Here is a 17,779-nt window from a genome sequence, read left to right as displayed (position 1 = left end):
GGGCCTTGTGTTTCTCTTCTTCCTGCTTCCAAGATGATATTCATTCCCATAATGAATAGTACCACAGGGATGGTGCAGCCGGTAACTATTCCTTTCTCCAACCTCTGCCATTGGGTCATCTTATCTCCTACAGAAAACCGCAGATGCATGTCATCGAAGTAATCGGTGATGATTCCCTTCATGTGGTCAGGAACATGGTAATGATTTAGTGCCTCCTCAATCAGCTTGTGTGGAATAGAGCCATATACATTAGCTAGGTCCAACCACACCACTGTCAGGTCGTTGTTGTTGACCCTTGCTTCCCTGATAAGCTGGCTGATGCAACTAGTGTGCTCTACACATCCCGAGAAGCCTGGAACTCCAACCTTCTGAACTGAAGTGTCAACATACTTGTTTGCTGTTAAATAGAAGGTCATCCGCTTGGCAAGGACAGCAAAGAAGATTTTTCCCTTCCACATTCAGTAGAGATATTGTCCTGAACTGCTCAACCATCTTGGAGTTCTTTTCCTTTGGGATGAATATGCCTTCTGCTCGTTTCCAACACTCTGGTGCTTTGCCTTTTCTCCAGACAAGTCTTAGCAGGGTCCAGAGTTTTCTTACTAGTCCAGGGCACATCTTGCAGACTTTGTATGGGATTCCATTTGGTCCTGGAGTTGATCCTGATCTTGCTTTCCTCACAACCTCATGAATCTCCTTCAAGGTTGGTTCTGAGCTGACTAGAGGACTGTTTGGTAAAGGAACTGGCTCAATGTGTGAACAGTCACCCAGGTGTTGATTCCTTATTGGATCAGAATGTGTTTCCCTCAGGTAATGCTCAATTTCTTCCATACTGCTCTCTAGCTTTCCTGAACGTTCCTTGTCAAGAAGTTTTTTGGAGAACTTGTAAGGATTGGCGATGAACTCAGCTCTTTTCTTTGCTTTCTTCTCCCTATTCACTCTTGTTCTCTCAGCCTTCCTCAGAGTCTGAAGACATGCCCTGTGGTCTTCGCGCAGTTGACGGAGAACTTCTTTTTCGGTTTGGCTGGATTTCCTGTATTGCTTCTTGAGTTGGCGCGACTCCATCCTGATTTTATTGATCCCTCTCTGTCTCCTGTTTGGTTGTGCCTCCTGTTTGGGGGCTCTCTTGTCTTCTAGGACAAACCTCTCTTTCCCTACTGTAAAGATGATAGTTGACAGACTCTTTAGCTTTCTGTCCGCCGGTCCCTGTAATGCAGAATCCAAGATAACAGAAAGGTCTTCATCTAACTCTTTCCAGGCTTGCTTATCTGATGTCTTGGACCAGGCAATTCTTGGTTTTCCTTTCTGCGGTGTTCTTACTCCTAGCTGTTGTGCACGATGTAGGATCTGCAACTACCTCGGTCTGTGTACTCAAAAGATGAGGATCTCCCTCAAAGACAAAACTGTCTTCCTGCTGGTCCAGAAATGAGCCCTGGCTGTTGTCGCTTGGTCCCTCAACAGCTAAAACTGTCTTTGTACACGTTTTCAGCCTGTTTTTAGGTTTTTGTTTTGAATCAAATGTACTTTTGAACTTCTCACCTGGTGGAGCTGGGGAGGGACACGGCGAGGCAGTGTTGGGGGCTACTTTATGTGGGGTGGACTGGGCGGATGAGGGTCCACTGGTTGGCTGAGGCGGGGCCCCGAACAAGTCCCCAAGGAGGTCAGTGGTTGCAGCTGTTGTGGGTGGGGGTTGAGATGAGGAGCACGGACGCTTGATCTCCTCCCCGTCCAGGCCGAGAAGATCCACTTCCTCAGCGGGTGCTGGGGCGTTGGGCGTCGGGGCCGGGGGCTCAGGCTTTTGGGGGACCGCGCTGGCATTGCTTCGCTGACTGGAGAGAGAGAGCATCTCATCGTCCGAGGGCTCGCTCTCCTCGCCGTGACCCCGAGCGTCTGGACCTCCATGGGGCCTGCTTGGCTCTGCAAAGAAAAAAAAAGAAAAGAAACAGGCAGTCAGGAGAAAAAAGCATTCAAATTGAACAAAGCAGCAAACAGCGGAGAAAACAAAGCAGTCATATGGAATTAATTGGGTTGAAGGCAGACAGAAACACAGAGTAGGCTACAAGAAAAAGGGACAAGAGCAAAGTAGAGAATAATGGGGAGCTAGGCAGGTTATCACTGCGACAAGCAGCGACTGTTCTGCTACTTTGTACTATAAGGCTGCACACTTAGTCACACTCTGCTCATAAATTCCAGCTGCTTGCTGCTCTTAGCTAATTGGAAATGTCTAAAATGTGATGAATTTTTATTTACAAGAAACCAATCAATAACATATAACTTATCTGCATTTAAAGAAGCAACGGAATGTACAAAAGGGCAATCGAGTTCAGCTCGTATGAATCTGGAGCAATATTTCACTTTGGTAGAAAATTTAAAACTAGGAGTTGTTTATAGCTGCACAGGTTTTCATTTTTGCTTTCTTCAGCTATTTTCCCTCTGGCCTTTTTTGCTACTTCTCTATATTCACACGCACAATTCCTAAGAGCACGTGGAAATACATGTGTTTGTTACTGTCACACATTAGGGGATGTGTGTTAAGGGAATGACTTGGTGCTGTAATCTGTTCAAATATTCAGAGGGTGGGTATTTATGTCAAGGGCAGAGAGAAAATTTCTACCAAAATGACATATCACTGCATTCAAGGATGGGTTCATTTCAATTCAATCAATTCCAATCACACGTTGGAAAAGCCAAATGGATTTTACAATAACAGAAAATGTTTTTGTCAATATTTTCATTTAATACTTTTTGTTTCCAGCTACAGTATGATTGAATTGAAGTTAGCCCTGGTTACTGAAGTCACTGAATGTTTCCTCTGACAGGTCTGTCATCTGCTCTACAGTCTTACCCTCCAGGTCCAAGCCCTCCATCTCATCTTGCAGGGACAAAAATGAGTCAACATTAGTTTTACTACTTTTGTGTCTGCATGTGTTTGCACATCTACTCTAGTATCTTGACTGCGATATTTTCCAGCTCACCCATTCATGCATATGAATTTGAGTACAATGTAAGTGTGTGCATGGACAGTTTGAGTGTGTGTTTGTGTATGCGTGTCTGGATGAAATTGTTGAGTGTGACTTTTGGGAGAACCAGTCCGATTTCTACACTGTTGAGTCATTTTTAGTCAACATTCTGGTACAGGGTTAAACTTGTGTGAGGTTAGTTAAGGGATAGAAGTTAAATTAAGGGTTAATTAAGCCTCGTGATTAGTTGGAAAACACTGAATATAAAAATACAGAAATGTTCATTCCCAAATTACACATTATTTCATCCACAGGTTCCATGCTGTTAAATCAAACCATTTATTCCAGCAGCTAGCTGGTGTCCCGCTAGCTTTTCTCCTTTTAATGAATTTGATCATTGAATTTGAAAGATGAAACTTGACACAGTGTTTTTCTGTCCATATCATTAGCGGGATGTGACAATTTAATAAAGAGCTGTTGCTTTCTAACAAACACACAACGCCAAAGCTAATTTTGGATTCACTTAACATCAAATACTGAGCGGCCGAGTAGTTTTTTCACCATCTCTTACTGTGAATGGGAATCAGACATAGTAGTGAATGCCTCAGGACTGTTTAAAGGCCACCTTTAAATTTGCGAAAACATCAGATTCAAAACCACTGCACATGGACAAATCTGGACTGGCTCACCCCAGACAATCTCTTTGGAATACAGTTGCAGATTTGTAAAACCTTTATTCTACTTTAAAGAAGGCCATATGGAGATTTTTTAGTGTTTGGCTTGTGAGTGTTTGTCTGGGTGAAGTCTAAATACAGCAGTTTTAGATCTGAACCAGTTGCAATCTGGCCTATATGTGGAGAAAAATATGTTAACTTTGCCATTTCTTGTTTCGAAAAACTACAAACAAAATTTTCTTTCAAATTTGACGGTTGGTTTAAAAACTTTAACTACAAGTAAGAGCATTGCCTACAATGTCCAACACCAACAGCAAGTTTTAAAAAACAGACAATTGATCACTCTGCATTGTAAGATAAGCTTCCCTTAACTTTAACTAACCAGCTTCTTTGTCAGAGTTATGATTTCTGGTAAATTTGTATTTACAAAGAAATTATTAAAGTTGTGGATACCAATAGGGCTATATATGGAGAAAACATCCAGGCATGGGGATTGAGATATTCAGAAAAACTGTTGAAAGAAACCCCATTTGACAAAAATTCTCAAAAGTTTATCGATCACCAGTTCTGAGCTCCTCTTAGTTGTTCATGTTTCCACATAGAGTGTGATCTGCAGTGTGTTTGTGTCTGCCCCAATGCCCCCATAGTACCAGCAATAGCCAGTGCATCCTGGTGTTCCTGGTGGCAGGAGAAGAGCACATTGGGACTCAGGTCTTTACATGGGAACTGCTCCCATGGCGGTGTCAGGTCTTTCTGCTTGTCCACGCCTTCTACCTCTATATCCAGTATGACATGGAACAGCTGGGGATACTTCTCAGGAGAGTCACAGGCATCGAGCTCCGGTCTGAGAGGTAAATGGAGGTTTGTGACAAAGAAAATGTGTGTTTGTAAGACGAGGAAGTGATTGTCTCAAATATATAACATGGTTGTTGTTCTCTTTAAAGTAATTAAACCAGTGAAATGCTCTTACTTGTTAAACTTTAACATGGTGGTTCCAGGAGCGATGAAGCCAGTGTGGAACTGGATTTGGAAGATCTGAGTGTTAGACACCTAACAGCAGAACAAAAGGAGAATTTGACCATATTGTATTGTATCTCATACAGTAGTCACTGTATTACAACTAGTAAAAATTACATCTTGATCACTAACATTTTGGGTCTTGGTTTTATACATTTTATCCCATGATACCACTTAATCCATCACTTTATAATAACTTATTTGTATAACACTTTCCAAAATTGCAAAATTACAAAGTCCTTCAGCAAAAACGACTCTGAACACTAGAAGCTCTAAAATAAAATACAATAAATATCAGGTGAACAATCAGGTGAAAATGGATGCAACGAGGCATTGCTAGTCTAAGTCTAGTCAAATGATCAGTTAGATTTTACATGAAATGCTCTTGGTTCCAAGATAATGAACAGGTACAGGTACACTCATATGCATCTTACAGAACAATAAAGATGACCAAAACAAATGCTGCCCCAAACTAACCCTTAAAAAACAATAATCTGGAGGACAGTGGCATATTTCCATAAACTAAGCCTATCCGGAAATTAAAAACCATCTATCTCCCCAACTTCATGTTACTTTTGTCTCCTGACAGAAGCTGTACAAACATTCAGCTTAAGGTGCAGCCGCATCCTGAAATGGTTCAGCAGTTGACAGTTCCACCAGGATCTCTCTCTCAGTGTCTCAGTGCTGTTAAGTCTGACTGAGACGTTGACTTTATCTGAGGAACTAGTACTAAAACTGATTCTGCTGGACAAAGGAGTGTGACAGACAGTTGAGTGTACCTTGGCCTGCAGACGTCCTCCAATGGTCGACCTCATGTGGTACACGGAAACCACAACATCTCCTTGAACGCTCACACCCAGAGGGAAGCCGACCTTCCCCTCCTGGAGCCTGTGCTCTCTGAGACAGAAGACACAAACATGAAGAACTGCATTAAAGAGGTAAAAAATAAACAGTGCAGTGAGGCTTGATCCTACTTAATTTATACTACACCGTGCATCACATTTTTGAGACTTTTACATTTTAAATAAGATCTGCTGTGCAGTAGAGATGGGCTGCACTATGTTGTCTTTTGTCTCTGTGATGTTATAAAAGATGCCTTGGAATCAACTAATTTCAATGCTATGACCATGTTTGTTCGCAGCTCTCCCTGATGTTTCTCACCTCATCCTCTCGTACTCCTGTGCGGTGGTGAAGATCTTAGTTTCTCCGATGAGGACGTCACAGAAGGGTCGACATCCGCTGCGCTGCTTGTTGAAGCAAGGGACCGGACTCATAGTGAGTCCTTTGATCACCAGGGGCTTAGAGTGGGGTAGGCTGGGCTTCTCTGATACCATGCTACATACATAGCCTATGTACCTGCATGCAGCACAGGAAAGTCAAACTCTGATTATGCATATCCTTAAATCTGCAATATGCCAACAAGTCTACCATTAGTCATTCTGCAGCAGGAGCTTATTGTAGACTTCACAGCATCAATAGCTGCATCAAGCTACTGAGCCAATAAAGTAGATAAAGGCCTGTCTACAATGATGGCATTAATTCCATTCCCATAAACTCGCAGTCAACTTGCATTAAAGCTCTGACTCATGAGGAGAATTTTCCAGAAGCATGGATTGATAAATACTCCAAGCACAGGCTGGCGAGGTAATAAAAGGCCCAACCTTGAGGGTCTGCCAGCTCGGAGGCAGAGAATTCATGTTTAATCTGAGGAAGCTGAGGACTGCCGGCTGCTCAACATATCAGAACATCAATCTATAACACTACATGATCTGAAAGTGAGCAGAATTAGATAAGAAAAACATTCTGTCCTCCAAGTCAGGAGATTAGAGAACAGAAACTAACTGTGGTTTTAGAAAGAGTGAATTAGCTCTTAACCAAGCGTTGACTTCTTTTTGTAGAAGATGGGTAATCCCAGTGTAAAATATCCATGCTGAGTAAGACTTGTAATTTGATTGTGAACATACAATTACATAGCTACATATCGGTGAAACAACTGTACATAAATAGAACCTCTGCATATAATAAATGTTGTTTCTTCATCCTTATTGAAAATGAGACTAAACATCAGAGGAACACAGGAAAAGAGAAGGCATCTATAAGCTGTCTCATTCCTTTTTGCTCTTTCTCCTTCTGTCTCACTCATCTACATATGTTCAGGGATGCAAACCTGCGGTGTGAAGGCCAGAGGCCAGAACCTGGTCTCTTGGCGCTGAGCAGCTGCATGGCAGGAACTGGGTTGCTGAAGAGGTGGCAGAAGCAGAACATGGCACAGACCAAAACACCGGAGGGAGCACGACCATCCTGAGAACACAGTCAGGGAGGCTCTTATGAAACACTGCATGATTATTATACTTCAGCTTAACTAATGCACTTTTTGGGGTCAGCATGCTTGATTACATTAACGTCTTGGAAATTTTCAAAGCGCTGAAGAAAAGCCATTTCATTTTCTTTATATCACAGCTCAAAGTTCGAAGAGTATAAAAGATGAAGAACATCCCAGATGACTCAAACTCATGTGCACAAACAGGCAACAAAGAAATGTAATTAACAGTGTAGAATTATTTTTAATTTGTAAGTTACTGTGAGTTCATTTCAGGTTGCAGGCAGACAAAGACATTCTTGTGATCTGGAGCAGTGAATTTAAAAAGGAACCGTTTGGTGGAGATTATGCAAGGAGCAGTTTGCCAAGCCACAGCCAAACCACAGCGACTTGGCAATAACATGCTCCACCCCATGCCAGTGTACAGTATTGCTGTCACTGATTTAGAACAAACAGAAAACCCAGTTTTGGTAAATACTTTGGTGGTACTTGGATTTCAAAACATTTGTGATACACAGTATGTCGAGGTTTTAGCCATGCTTGAACTAAAAGTGCTTTCGTTTGACAGTCTGTGCAATTCTACAACCAGCACACGAAAACGTGATGCGCAGCCACAATTTCACTTGTGGGACTGAAAAACTCTCTTCGTCTGCTTTGTCAAACATTTAAGTCTCTTTATGATAGCGACTGTGAAGCAGCAACGGAAGGTGGAGAAAGTGACAGGAATGATAGGAACTTAACAGAAACAATACAAGCAGTTTGACAGGCTCCACGCTGTGGTTTACTGTGTTTGGAAACAAAAAAGACTAACACTCCTGCATCCAGGAATGGCAACAGTTTGTGGAGAGGAGGAGCAGATTCCTGGTCTGTGTGGTATTGCAGCCTTTATTTGACGGAAAGTGGGAAGTTCCCTTTGCGAATGTTAATGTGGTGAATTTAGAAAAAAAAGCCAGTGACAGTTTGTTACACAAACACTAAACGTGTCATTATTTTGAACTGTTTAAGGACAATCATTATGATTCATTCAGTGTTTAAATTTTTTTTAATAGAGATCAGTATTTGATGCACAAGCCAAGCTGACAAACCAATGTTGGCAATAAAATGTGAAATGAGTCACTGTTCAGTTTGACACTCAGTATGATTCACTTTGTCTTCTGGCAGCATATTTGTGACCCTCAGCCTGGACTGAAAAGTGGGTCAGAGTACAAAAAACATTCTCAAAATCTGTGGATGTGTTGTGGGACAATCAAAACATGTCCCTCCTCACTAAAAGTGCATTTTTATGTTTTCATGGTAAAACAAGGTAATAAAGAAAAGGTTACACAAGCCGGCCATAGCTCCAAACACCTTTGGAAAACTGGCAATGCTGGAATTGATGAGAACCAAGATAATATATGAAAATGTGAAGGAGGATGGTGCTGAATGTGATGGACTCTCTGAAAGTGTCTTCTTACCGAGCAGGTGATGACACACACATTCTTGGGATTCTGTTTGAGCCAGTTGTGCATGTTCTTGCACACAGCAAACAGGTTGTGGAGGCTGGGAGCTTGGCGTGATGGCCAGTTACACTCAGAGACCTGGAAAGTAGGGAACGACAAAATAAGAGGTGGAAAGAGAAAGGGTGAGGGAAACAGGGAGAGACAGATAAGCAGGTAGATATATAGACAGAGAAAAAGAAGCAGATTCGAGGAAAAAAGCAAACGAAGTAAACAGAGAACAAACAAAGAAGAGCAGAGACAGAAGAAGGAGGAGAGGCGAGGAAATGGTTGGAAAACAGAGGAAAAATTAGAAAAGCAAAAAGAAAAAAACAGACCAAAGCCCAGGAGAGGAGCAGAAAGAAGAGGTTGAGGTTAGTAACAGCACCACAGCAGCAGAGCAACACAGCACACCAGTTGCCATGATGAGTCATCTGCTAAGGCACAGAAACTTCCACAAGCAGACAGGGGGCCATCTTGGCCATGTTGACTCCGCAGCTTGACTCCTCAGCATTTTTGGAAGTATCTGCCGGAGGGTGGCAGTCTTTTATCTAGAGAGCTTCCACATGTGCCTGGACTTGAACTTGAATCCAGCTGCGCAAAAGAGCTGAATGCAATGAGCCATGGACCCCAAGCTGAGGACAGTCACAATCATAAAAGCACAATAAGAGAGAATACAAGGAGCATTCAGACTTTATTTTCTGAATGTAAATGTAGCTGGAACACACGGCTCACTGACTCATAAGTTGTACTTTTTATTTTAGACTCTTCTGGTCACAAGTGCTTGTTGCTGTGGTGAAGTGCATAAAAGATGCACTGTATGTGAAATAACTGTCATGCTACATTGCTTCCCAAAAACTCCAAATTTCCTGCCAGTTCACGGTTCGTTTACACAATCATTGAACTGAAAGAAGCTTTTGTGAATTGGGGATTCTGTGGGGCTCTGTAATGAAATAATGGAGTATATCTTTAAAGCTTGAAAGGATTCTCTAAGTAGGAGAAGCAAAAAATGCAACAGAGTTGTTTGTACTGCTGATCCCAGTGAGAAACAACATCCAAAAGTGCAATTCTTTGTAGTTTTCAGACACTTTTCCTTCTTCTTAACTCTGAGACTGCACCTATAAAGTTAAAACCTTAGGTGTATTCAATTTGTCTGCCATTTTCTTTCAAGTAGTTACGTTGTGCAGCAATAAACTGTTCCCAGTGCTCCTGCCACATTTGGAGTGCTCTTTGACAATCCTGTTCTATGACTACATCAAGCATGAACTCCACTGTGTCAAAATGGCTAACATTCAACCTGAATTAAATTCTGGGGAAAAGGAAGAGTCGCAGGGAGCCAAATCTGGTGATTAGGGCAGGAGAAGAGTGACGGTTGTGTTGGTATAGCCAAAAAACTTGTGCGGTTTAAGGCACAAGTTTAAGCCAAGAGATGCGTCATCATGTTGGTTGAGTTGGTTTCAATATTCTCTCTCAGATGCCTTAGGAAATTTGAGCAGACCCTTAGCATTGACAGACTGACCCTCAGGCCTGAATTCACAATGCATAACCTTAAGTCAAACACAACAACAGCAACCATCTTCTTAGCACACTTCTGACCTAATGAGCCTTCTTCAGTTTCACAACATCTCACAACTTCAAAGATCCATCATACTGGGCATTTTGCTACAGATCCTCACAGACTTCAATATGATGTATGGGACTTTTCAACAGATCCACGGTGAAATCGCAAATGCATGCGTGCAAGTGATCACCAAACTTCATGTAAAACAGGTAGGTACTAATGTTGATCGTGTCATTTCACATGGAATTCCAACTCATGAACATCATTACACCTGATCATGCCATGCTCCGTTTGTGTTCAAGTCTGAGCTTTTATACCTCACTTCATATTAGTTTTCTGGTCTATATGGTTGTCTCCCAGCAGGTCATAGAAAAAACTCAGTATGTACAATGTCCAGTGTTTATATAGACAAAAAAGTACATCTGCTAAAGACTTAACCCTCCTGTCGTCCTGCAGGTCAAATTGACCCGTTTTAAAGTTTTAAAAATGTGGGGAAAAAAATAATATATTTTCACAGTGAAAACTTCCACATTTTCAAAATTGTTTTAGGAAATTTTTGAACATTTTTTGGAGGAAAAAAACAAATTAAAAAAAATGTTTAAGAACATTCAGAAAAAAAAATTAACCAAAATCCAGTGAATTTCGCTGTCAAATTTGGGGATTTTTTTATTTTAAAAAAATAAAACTTTTGAGGGAAACTTTTCAGGAATTTCCTTCCTGAAGCTTTTGCAAATTTTTATGAATTTGGAGAATTTTTTTCTGAATTTTTGGACTTTTTTCAGACAAGACAACAACATTTTTTGGTAAGGACAACACGAGGGTTAAGGACGGAAAAAGCTGATTAGAACCATAGTGTTGGTTGACAAATCTCTGTAGGTTTGTCACTTGACAACTTGCTGCCAAGTGGACAAAAAGTAGTTTGTGTAGGTTAATGACAGAGGAGAGATAAGCAATCATGGGACTGATTGAGAAAGCTAATTAGAGGTTTCATCTTCTGTGCTTCAACAGTTTATGGTTGCATATAGCAACAAGCTGTACACATGTCCTCACTTTTCACTCCAACATTGTTGGAACGAAGGCAGTGAATATGGTGCAGCAACCACTAACAACCAATACAAACTAATCAATCTCTAAGGGTTTCATCTGTAGCTTCATGATGTACAATCACACTCACTCTGTTGGAGAATTTGGCGCCACGGTAGTTGCGCTGTGATAAGTTGAAGACAGTATAGTGGTCTGCATGGCGACTGTCGAGGAAGGAGCGGATGTCCTCGACGTGGTTCTGGTAGCCGATCTGCACTGACTCCGCTGGGTAGGTCATCACTGGAAAAATCAATGTTGTGCATGAGATCTTGGGTAGAGTTTTATGTTGTAGATACTCTGACAATATCTTCATCTACTCTTCACCACAGGTCTGCCCAATGTTTTTGTCTAAAAGTGAAATATGAGGAGTAGGTCTACAATGAAACATGACTATCAGCAGTGTCATGATGGGATATAATGCTCTCAGGGGACAAATGTCCAGCTGACTGCATCCTCTAAAGGACACACTGCTGCTCCACACTCTTCAGAATAAAACACTACAAGCAGTTCAACAATGAGAGGTCAGATGAGGATGCAGAGGTCTGTTCATCTCAATATGTTACAGGGTGATACAATCTCAATTAAATATAGATTTTTCAGTGTGTGATTTTAGTATTGTGAACCAAACATTTATTTTTCATTTAGTCCATCCATACACATAAGTTCTAAGTCCATTTGTAACAATAATAAGTGTTTACCTATTATCCGTGATGTGATGTAGGCAATGTCCAGCTCCCCTTTGGTGTACCTGTAACAGAAATACAGTTCAGTCATGCAGTAATATAAAAAGATCACATTTCAAAGCTGTGACATTACAAGCACCTCAACAAGAGTTGGAAATATATACGGTTTTGAGAAATCCACCAAAAAGCACCCTACTTTTGTGTTTCTGAGGTATGTTATTTCAGATATGAGGTGCCTTAGCAAGACGCTGACTGCTCCCATTAAGGAAGGTCAAATGATGCCTCATCCTTGAAAAACATCAAATCGCTGAAAAGAGAGGATCAATGTTTGAGTATCCAGCATCCAAAAGGTTGATGTACGTCTCTGCCTCTCACTGTTGGTGCACCAGGCTGTACTGCATGACATGTATATCTAAGTGATTGGACTCAACAGGCTTTAGAGCAGAAGCTTCCATGTGTCTGGCTGTGGGGAAGTTATCTTTTTTGGGCTCACCACTCTAGGCTGAACTGCCCGGGATCAAAAGGATACCATATGCGAATTCTTCAATTGAACAGCATCGCCTTTCATTGCCAAATTTAGCAATTCCATATGGAGATTTTTTTTTTAAAATAGTGGGAGCAGCTGCAGTGCACACACGTACAAGTACTACTGCAGCATGCAAGTGATGGAAAACAGTGTGGCTGAAACACTGGGAAGCAGGTGGGGCTGGAGAGGGATGTATTTTGGAGAAATGACTCACAAATAGCGACTTGCTTCTCGTAACTGAGAGCAGCAGAGGACAGCTCAGCTCCCTGTACGACACTTGCAAATGCAAAACACATTAATAGGCTAACGCGTATCAAATTGAGTTGACTTGTTGCCTGCTGTGAAAATCCTGCAAGCTAGGCCGATCTGGGGCAGTCATCTCTGTGTGGTCATGGAGGAGTGCCATATGGGCCTGATGCAATCCTAGACCTGGTTATGTAATGCACTGCTCCTCAACTAGTCTGCCTAAGACCAGGAGAAGGATAACAATGCCATGAGGTTTTCTTTAAACTTTTAAATAACACAAAATGCAACATTTTGAGTGAATTTCTGCAAAACTTAAATGTTTGTGTGGTATAGCTTAGAAAAAAAACAGATGACAGCAAAGATGACAGACAAACAACCTGAGTTAAATCCATTAGAGAGAGAGGAGTTTATTAGTACTCCATAATGAAGTCATGCCACCACAGATCAGGCTTCTTTTTTTTTAGGTTGTTGCTAGAGGTACGGACCCGTACCCGTAGCCTGTGGACTACGGATACGGCACTTGCCATTTGCCAATCAGATACGCGAGATCTGGTCACGTGACTCCCGGTAGACGCTAGCTGTACGGACCCGTAGCATCGGTACGACAGGTACGGACCCTAAACCTGACCCTAACACTAACCCTAACCTTAACCTTTGCTTACCTTTCAACAGTTTGCAGTGGTTAGCAGCTTCTTGATTCGCGAGACTCGCGTACGGGTCCGTATCTGTCTGGCAAATGGAAAGTGCCGTACCCGTAGCCTGTGGGCTACGGATACGGACCCGTATTCGTAGACACTACCTTTTTTTTATCCAATTCTGTGTTGATCTTAGTTTGACAGACGCAAAGTCTCAAAAAGTCACATAAAAAGTGTTTCTAAGATGCAATTATACTCATGAATTTAATTTTTACATTTTTTTCTGAATTTAAATGACACATTGCTGCAACATTTACTGCTTTTTGTGTTGCAAAAATGAGCTTTTATTTTCCACAATATCTAATTCAGAGAAGTGAGATTTCTGCAGGATCTTGGCAATGTGCTGTTTAAATCTGTGGTTTTACCTGCTTCTGTCCTGAAATAGCTAGTTGGTTGTTAGAGGAGAAAAGCAGGTCAGGTGTCAGGTTTAAATGCTCATGGCCAATAGCCATAGAGTATGCAAATGAGCAGTGTCCCTGATCTCTTGAGGATAGAGTTGTAGCCAATTAAAATGTACTGCAAAGTGTGGAAAATAAAACGAAATGAGTTGAAGGAGAGACTTGTATAGAAGGGCTAAGCAGACACTGGATCATTTCTTTTTTTCTAAGGAAATATTGGATACAGTTCATACAATGGGGAGTTATGAACATTTCAGCTGTATAATTTAATGCTAGAATTGTTGTTTACATGCTGTTTGTCTAGTTTCCACTGAGAAGTCTGACAGATATAATTTTTTAAAAACACAATAATCTCCTGATTTTGATTAACCGGCACATTACATTTGAAAATCAATTATAAATTACTTTTAAGCATTAATCATCTCAAGCTTTTCTCTATGCTGTTTTTCATTTTCAAAAGAATTAGTAATGACATGCCCATTTGAACTTATCAAATCATGAAACTATGTTGCCTGAAATGAAAATGAATGAACGAAATTGAATACAATGATCGTCTGTTAGCTGAAATAATCCCAAATACTCTTGCTAGAGTTTGGCTCATATTTATGGAATTTATTTGTGCCTATAAAATGATAATCAGCAAAAAAAAAAAAAAAAAGTAAACAAACAGATGAACAATCAAACAACACCACAGTAGTGTTCTATCCATCCATCTGTTATCTATACACCGCTTAATCCTCATTAGGGTCGTGGGGAGGGGGGAGACCCCGGTAAGGCCGAGACATGAATCAGAAATCTTCCAGCTGCAAGGTGAAAGTGCTAACCACCACTCCACTGTGCAGCCTACATTAGTGTTAATATAGAAAATCAAAGCAAATGAAACTGAAGATGTTGTGGTTAGTCTTTATAGACATCTTTGTATGCTGTGTCTAGATACACACAGAAAGTAAAAGATTAGAAAGTTCAGACATGTCATACAGTTGTAAGCAAGCAAGCGAGCTTGTAAGCATTTAGTGACCACAAAGATAGCCTTAGCTCTCACTAATGATAGTTTAATGTCTAAATTTGTCTATTGCACAAATCTGTATAACATGTACCATTAAAGCTAGGGTGGGCAGGTAAAAAAATTTAAATACATCTGCCCTCTGGTAGCTCTTCTCTCTCTGTCCTCAGCTCCTCCCACACCAGACCATCAAGGGCATATGCACATGTAATAATAGTCAAGCTGAAAACTAACATTTGCTTGTGGCTTCTGACATGAATCAAGTCCCACTCACCCTCTAATCTACAGCACCTTCACTGCTCACTTGCTATTTATACTCTGGTTGAAGCCCACTGATTGGCTTAAGTCTCCTATAATAGGCTACATTTTCTAAAGCCTGAAAACAGACCCAAGGAGTCTAGTTTCCTCTCAGACCACTAGAATTTTAAAGGAAAGTTTAAGCAGGAAATTTGTGCATAATGAAAAGAATACTTCCAGCCCTAGCTTTACGTGGGAATAATTTGCTCCAAATTCAGGTCAGATCAAGAGTTCTTTTGAAACGACAACATCAAGTTTCTTGAAATGAAATGTCTGTTTATGTTTTACACATTTAATTAGAAAATTATTTTTCAGCATGTATTCTTCAGTGCTGATAGGCTCGGGGGTCATTCCACCTTAATTCATTGAACACCAACACCTGTGTAGAGTAGTCTGGCCAGAAGGTCAAGGAAGGTGATGAGCAGACAGACTTCTGATGAAAGGTGAAGGTTTTATTGTACAGTGCTGGTGCATCAATGTGAGACTTTGTGTGACAAACAAAATAACCCATAGCTACTGGGGAAAAAAAGTCTTGTTTTAGGACAAGTGCCTCACGTCTCCCTCAAGGCCACGAACTCTCTACTCTTTATATAGGGGCTGAATTCACACCTACTCACTTCAGCTTTGCCATCATACAGCATGGTGACCTATCCCATAACCTGAATGCAAACAAATCTATAAACAGCATCAATGTACACGCTATAAATATAATAATATAAATATAATACTACTGAATTTCCCTTCGGGGATCAATAAAGTCATTCTATTCATTCTGTTTTATAAACCCGTAGGCATTTCTAAATGTCTCCCTGAAAGCTAAACATGTAAAATCAATACTTTTAATAGAAAAATAAATATTCATCAAAAAGGGGGAAAAAAACTCCACTTGGTGTGGCCCAGTGATGTCATTCTGACATCATAAATCCAGGAAGTGCTGGGCCGGCCTTCCCTCAAACACTAGTCCTGCATGGTGAGTCAGAGCAAAGGAACAAAAAAAAAAAGTACTATCTCAGCTGACTCGGGCGAAGGCAGGCGACACCCTGGACAGGTCGCCAGTCTGTCGCAGGGCTACATATACAGACAAACATTCACACTCACATTCACACCTATGGGCAATTTAGAGTAACCAATTAACCTCAGCATATTTTTGGACTGTGGGAAGAAGCTGGAGTACCCGGAGAAAACTCACGCATGTACAGGGAGAACATGCAAACTCCATGCAGAAAGATCCCAGGATCTGAACCGGGGATCCTCTTGCTGCAAGGCAAAAGTGCTAACCACTATTCCACTGTGTAGCCCAGCATGTTTTTTTTTAATTTAGCAAATTTAGCAGCATATTTTTCGCATGTTTTGTGAAAAAATTAAATAATGACAGTGAAAAACAGAATTGAATATCAGATCCAGTAATCACCAGGCTGGTAATCATTTAACCTTGAGTAGGCTGAGCAGATTAATTATGCTGCGCTTTCTACGACGACTTAATGTTGATGTTCGCTAACGATAATTTGTTTCTTCCTGGCACGAGGGAGAATGCAGCTAATCCGACAGTTAGTTTATGCTCCTTGTTGCAGGACTAATTCAATCCATTCGGTCTGACTCTTGAAATTAGTACTGCATTTTTTCCCCCTCATTTCCATTTAATTTAACTTGTATTATGCAGTTCTTTCAGTAAAAATCTAAAGGTCAGCTGCTGTCTTCAGCTTCAGATGGAATGGTGCTTAGCTTCCTGCAGTGCTCTTACACACAGACTGAGGGCATCTCCACCACCACAGTGCCTGATGTTTATGTTCTCCTATTAGAGAGTAAACATCAAGAGCATAAGAGCCATTTTAGGCCAGATTACATCATTAGAGAGGTGCTCGAATGGAGTCTCTGGTGACTACTCACACACACACACACACACACACACACACACACACACACACACACACACACACACACACACTCAAACAAACAGTGTAAGTGGGTTAGATCCCAATGGAAATTGGATTTGGGCTCTCTACATTCCCTCCATGCTTCTCTCCAAAATTCACAGTTTCTTCTCTTCTTTTTTGTAGCTCCTCTGCTTCATTAGTGATAGCTTAAAGTTGAGAGTGACAATCAGTAGAAGAGGTAACAGAAGGAGATGATGGTTTCACTACAACACACTGACCTCAGAGACAGATTTAAAGACCCTGGTAAAATTAGATTTTACCTTGACAAACATGCTCTTATAACATTTTTTTTTAATTAGCACACACATCATGAGGGAAATAAGCAGACAGTGCCATGACATTTGACAGCCTCAAAAACAGATTCAGATTTCCAGGGTTTCATTTGTGTTAAACCCTTAAGACCCAATCCAGTCAAACTGCAAGGGTGGCCTTTCTGCTTCTTTAGTCTTCTATAGAATCGATTGCCGGTTCAAACTGTAACATTACTGTAATATTTCAACTTGCCTTTACGTAGCATAGTTCATAGAAACACTGTTTCATAGTGTTTGAGCAGATTCACAGGTGAGTGGAGAGAGGGAGGTGAGTGCTTCATAGATCTGCACATTCTAGAAGAAGCTACAGTATAGAGTTACATCTGAGCAATTTTTATTCAGGTAGGGATTATTTTCAGGCAAACAACGACTAAATATGTAACTCTGATACACAAAGATGAGCTTTGAGGGTTTAATAAATGATCAGAGAGTAAGTAAGTAAGTAAATTTTATTTATATAGCACCTTTCACAGACAGAGAGCCACAAGGTGCTTCACAGCATAAATAAAAACAACAATTAAATACACATAAATAGTCAACACTAAAAAATAGGATCATAACAGCCACAAAAACTAAGCAAAAGCCTGAGCAAACAAGAA

General features: G+C 40.9%; 1 protein-coding gene across 3 annotated transcripts in view; it reads right to left on the bottom strand.

The window, feature by feature from the left end:
- dnajc6 (DnaJ (Hsp40) homolog, subfamily C, member 6) overlaps positions 1-17,779 on the bottom strand; it is a 54,755-nt gene that overhangs the window by 13,803 nt on the left and 23,173 nt on the right. For all 3 annotated transcript variants that reach the window (XM_022219453.2, XM_022219451.2, XM_022219452.2), the window contains 9 exons: positions 11,786-11,835; positions 11,179-11,327; positions 8,423-8,545; positions 6,816-6,949; positions 5,810-6,004; positions 5,428-5,545; positions 4,602-4,681; positions 4,282-4,475; positions 1,537-1,914 (listed from right to left, as the gene is read on the bottom strand). In XM_022219453.2, coding sequence (XP_022075145.2) covers positions 1,537-1,914; positions 4,282-4,475; positions 4,602-4,681; positions 5,428-5,545; positions 5,810-6,004; positions 6,816-6,949; positions 8,423-8,545; positions 11,179-11,327; positions 11,786-11,835 — 1,421 coding nt within the window. The remainder of the gene's footprint in view (positions 1-1,536; positions 1,915-4,281; positions 4,476-4,601; positions 4,682-5,427; positions 5,546-5,809; positions 6,005-6,815; positions 6,950-8,422; positions 8,546-11,178; positions 11,328-11,785; positions 11,836-17,779) is intronic.

This window comes from Acanthochromis polyacanthus, chromosome 4 (assembly GCF_021347895.1).
Source record: "Acanthochromis polyacanthus isolate Apoly-LR-REF ecotype Palm Island chromosome 4, KAUST_Apoly_ChrSc, whole genome shotgun sequence".
Taxonomy (NCBI): Eukaryota; Metazoa; Chordata; class Actinopteri; family Pomacentridae; genus Acanthochromis; species Acanthochromis polyacanthus.
Note: the sequence above shows the minus strand (reverse complement) of the source record. Positions and strands in the feature narration are given on the sequence as shown.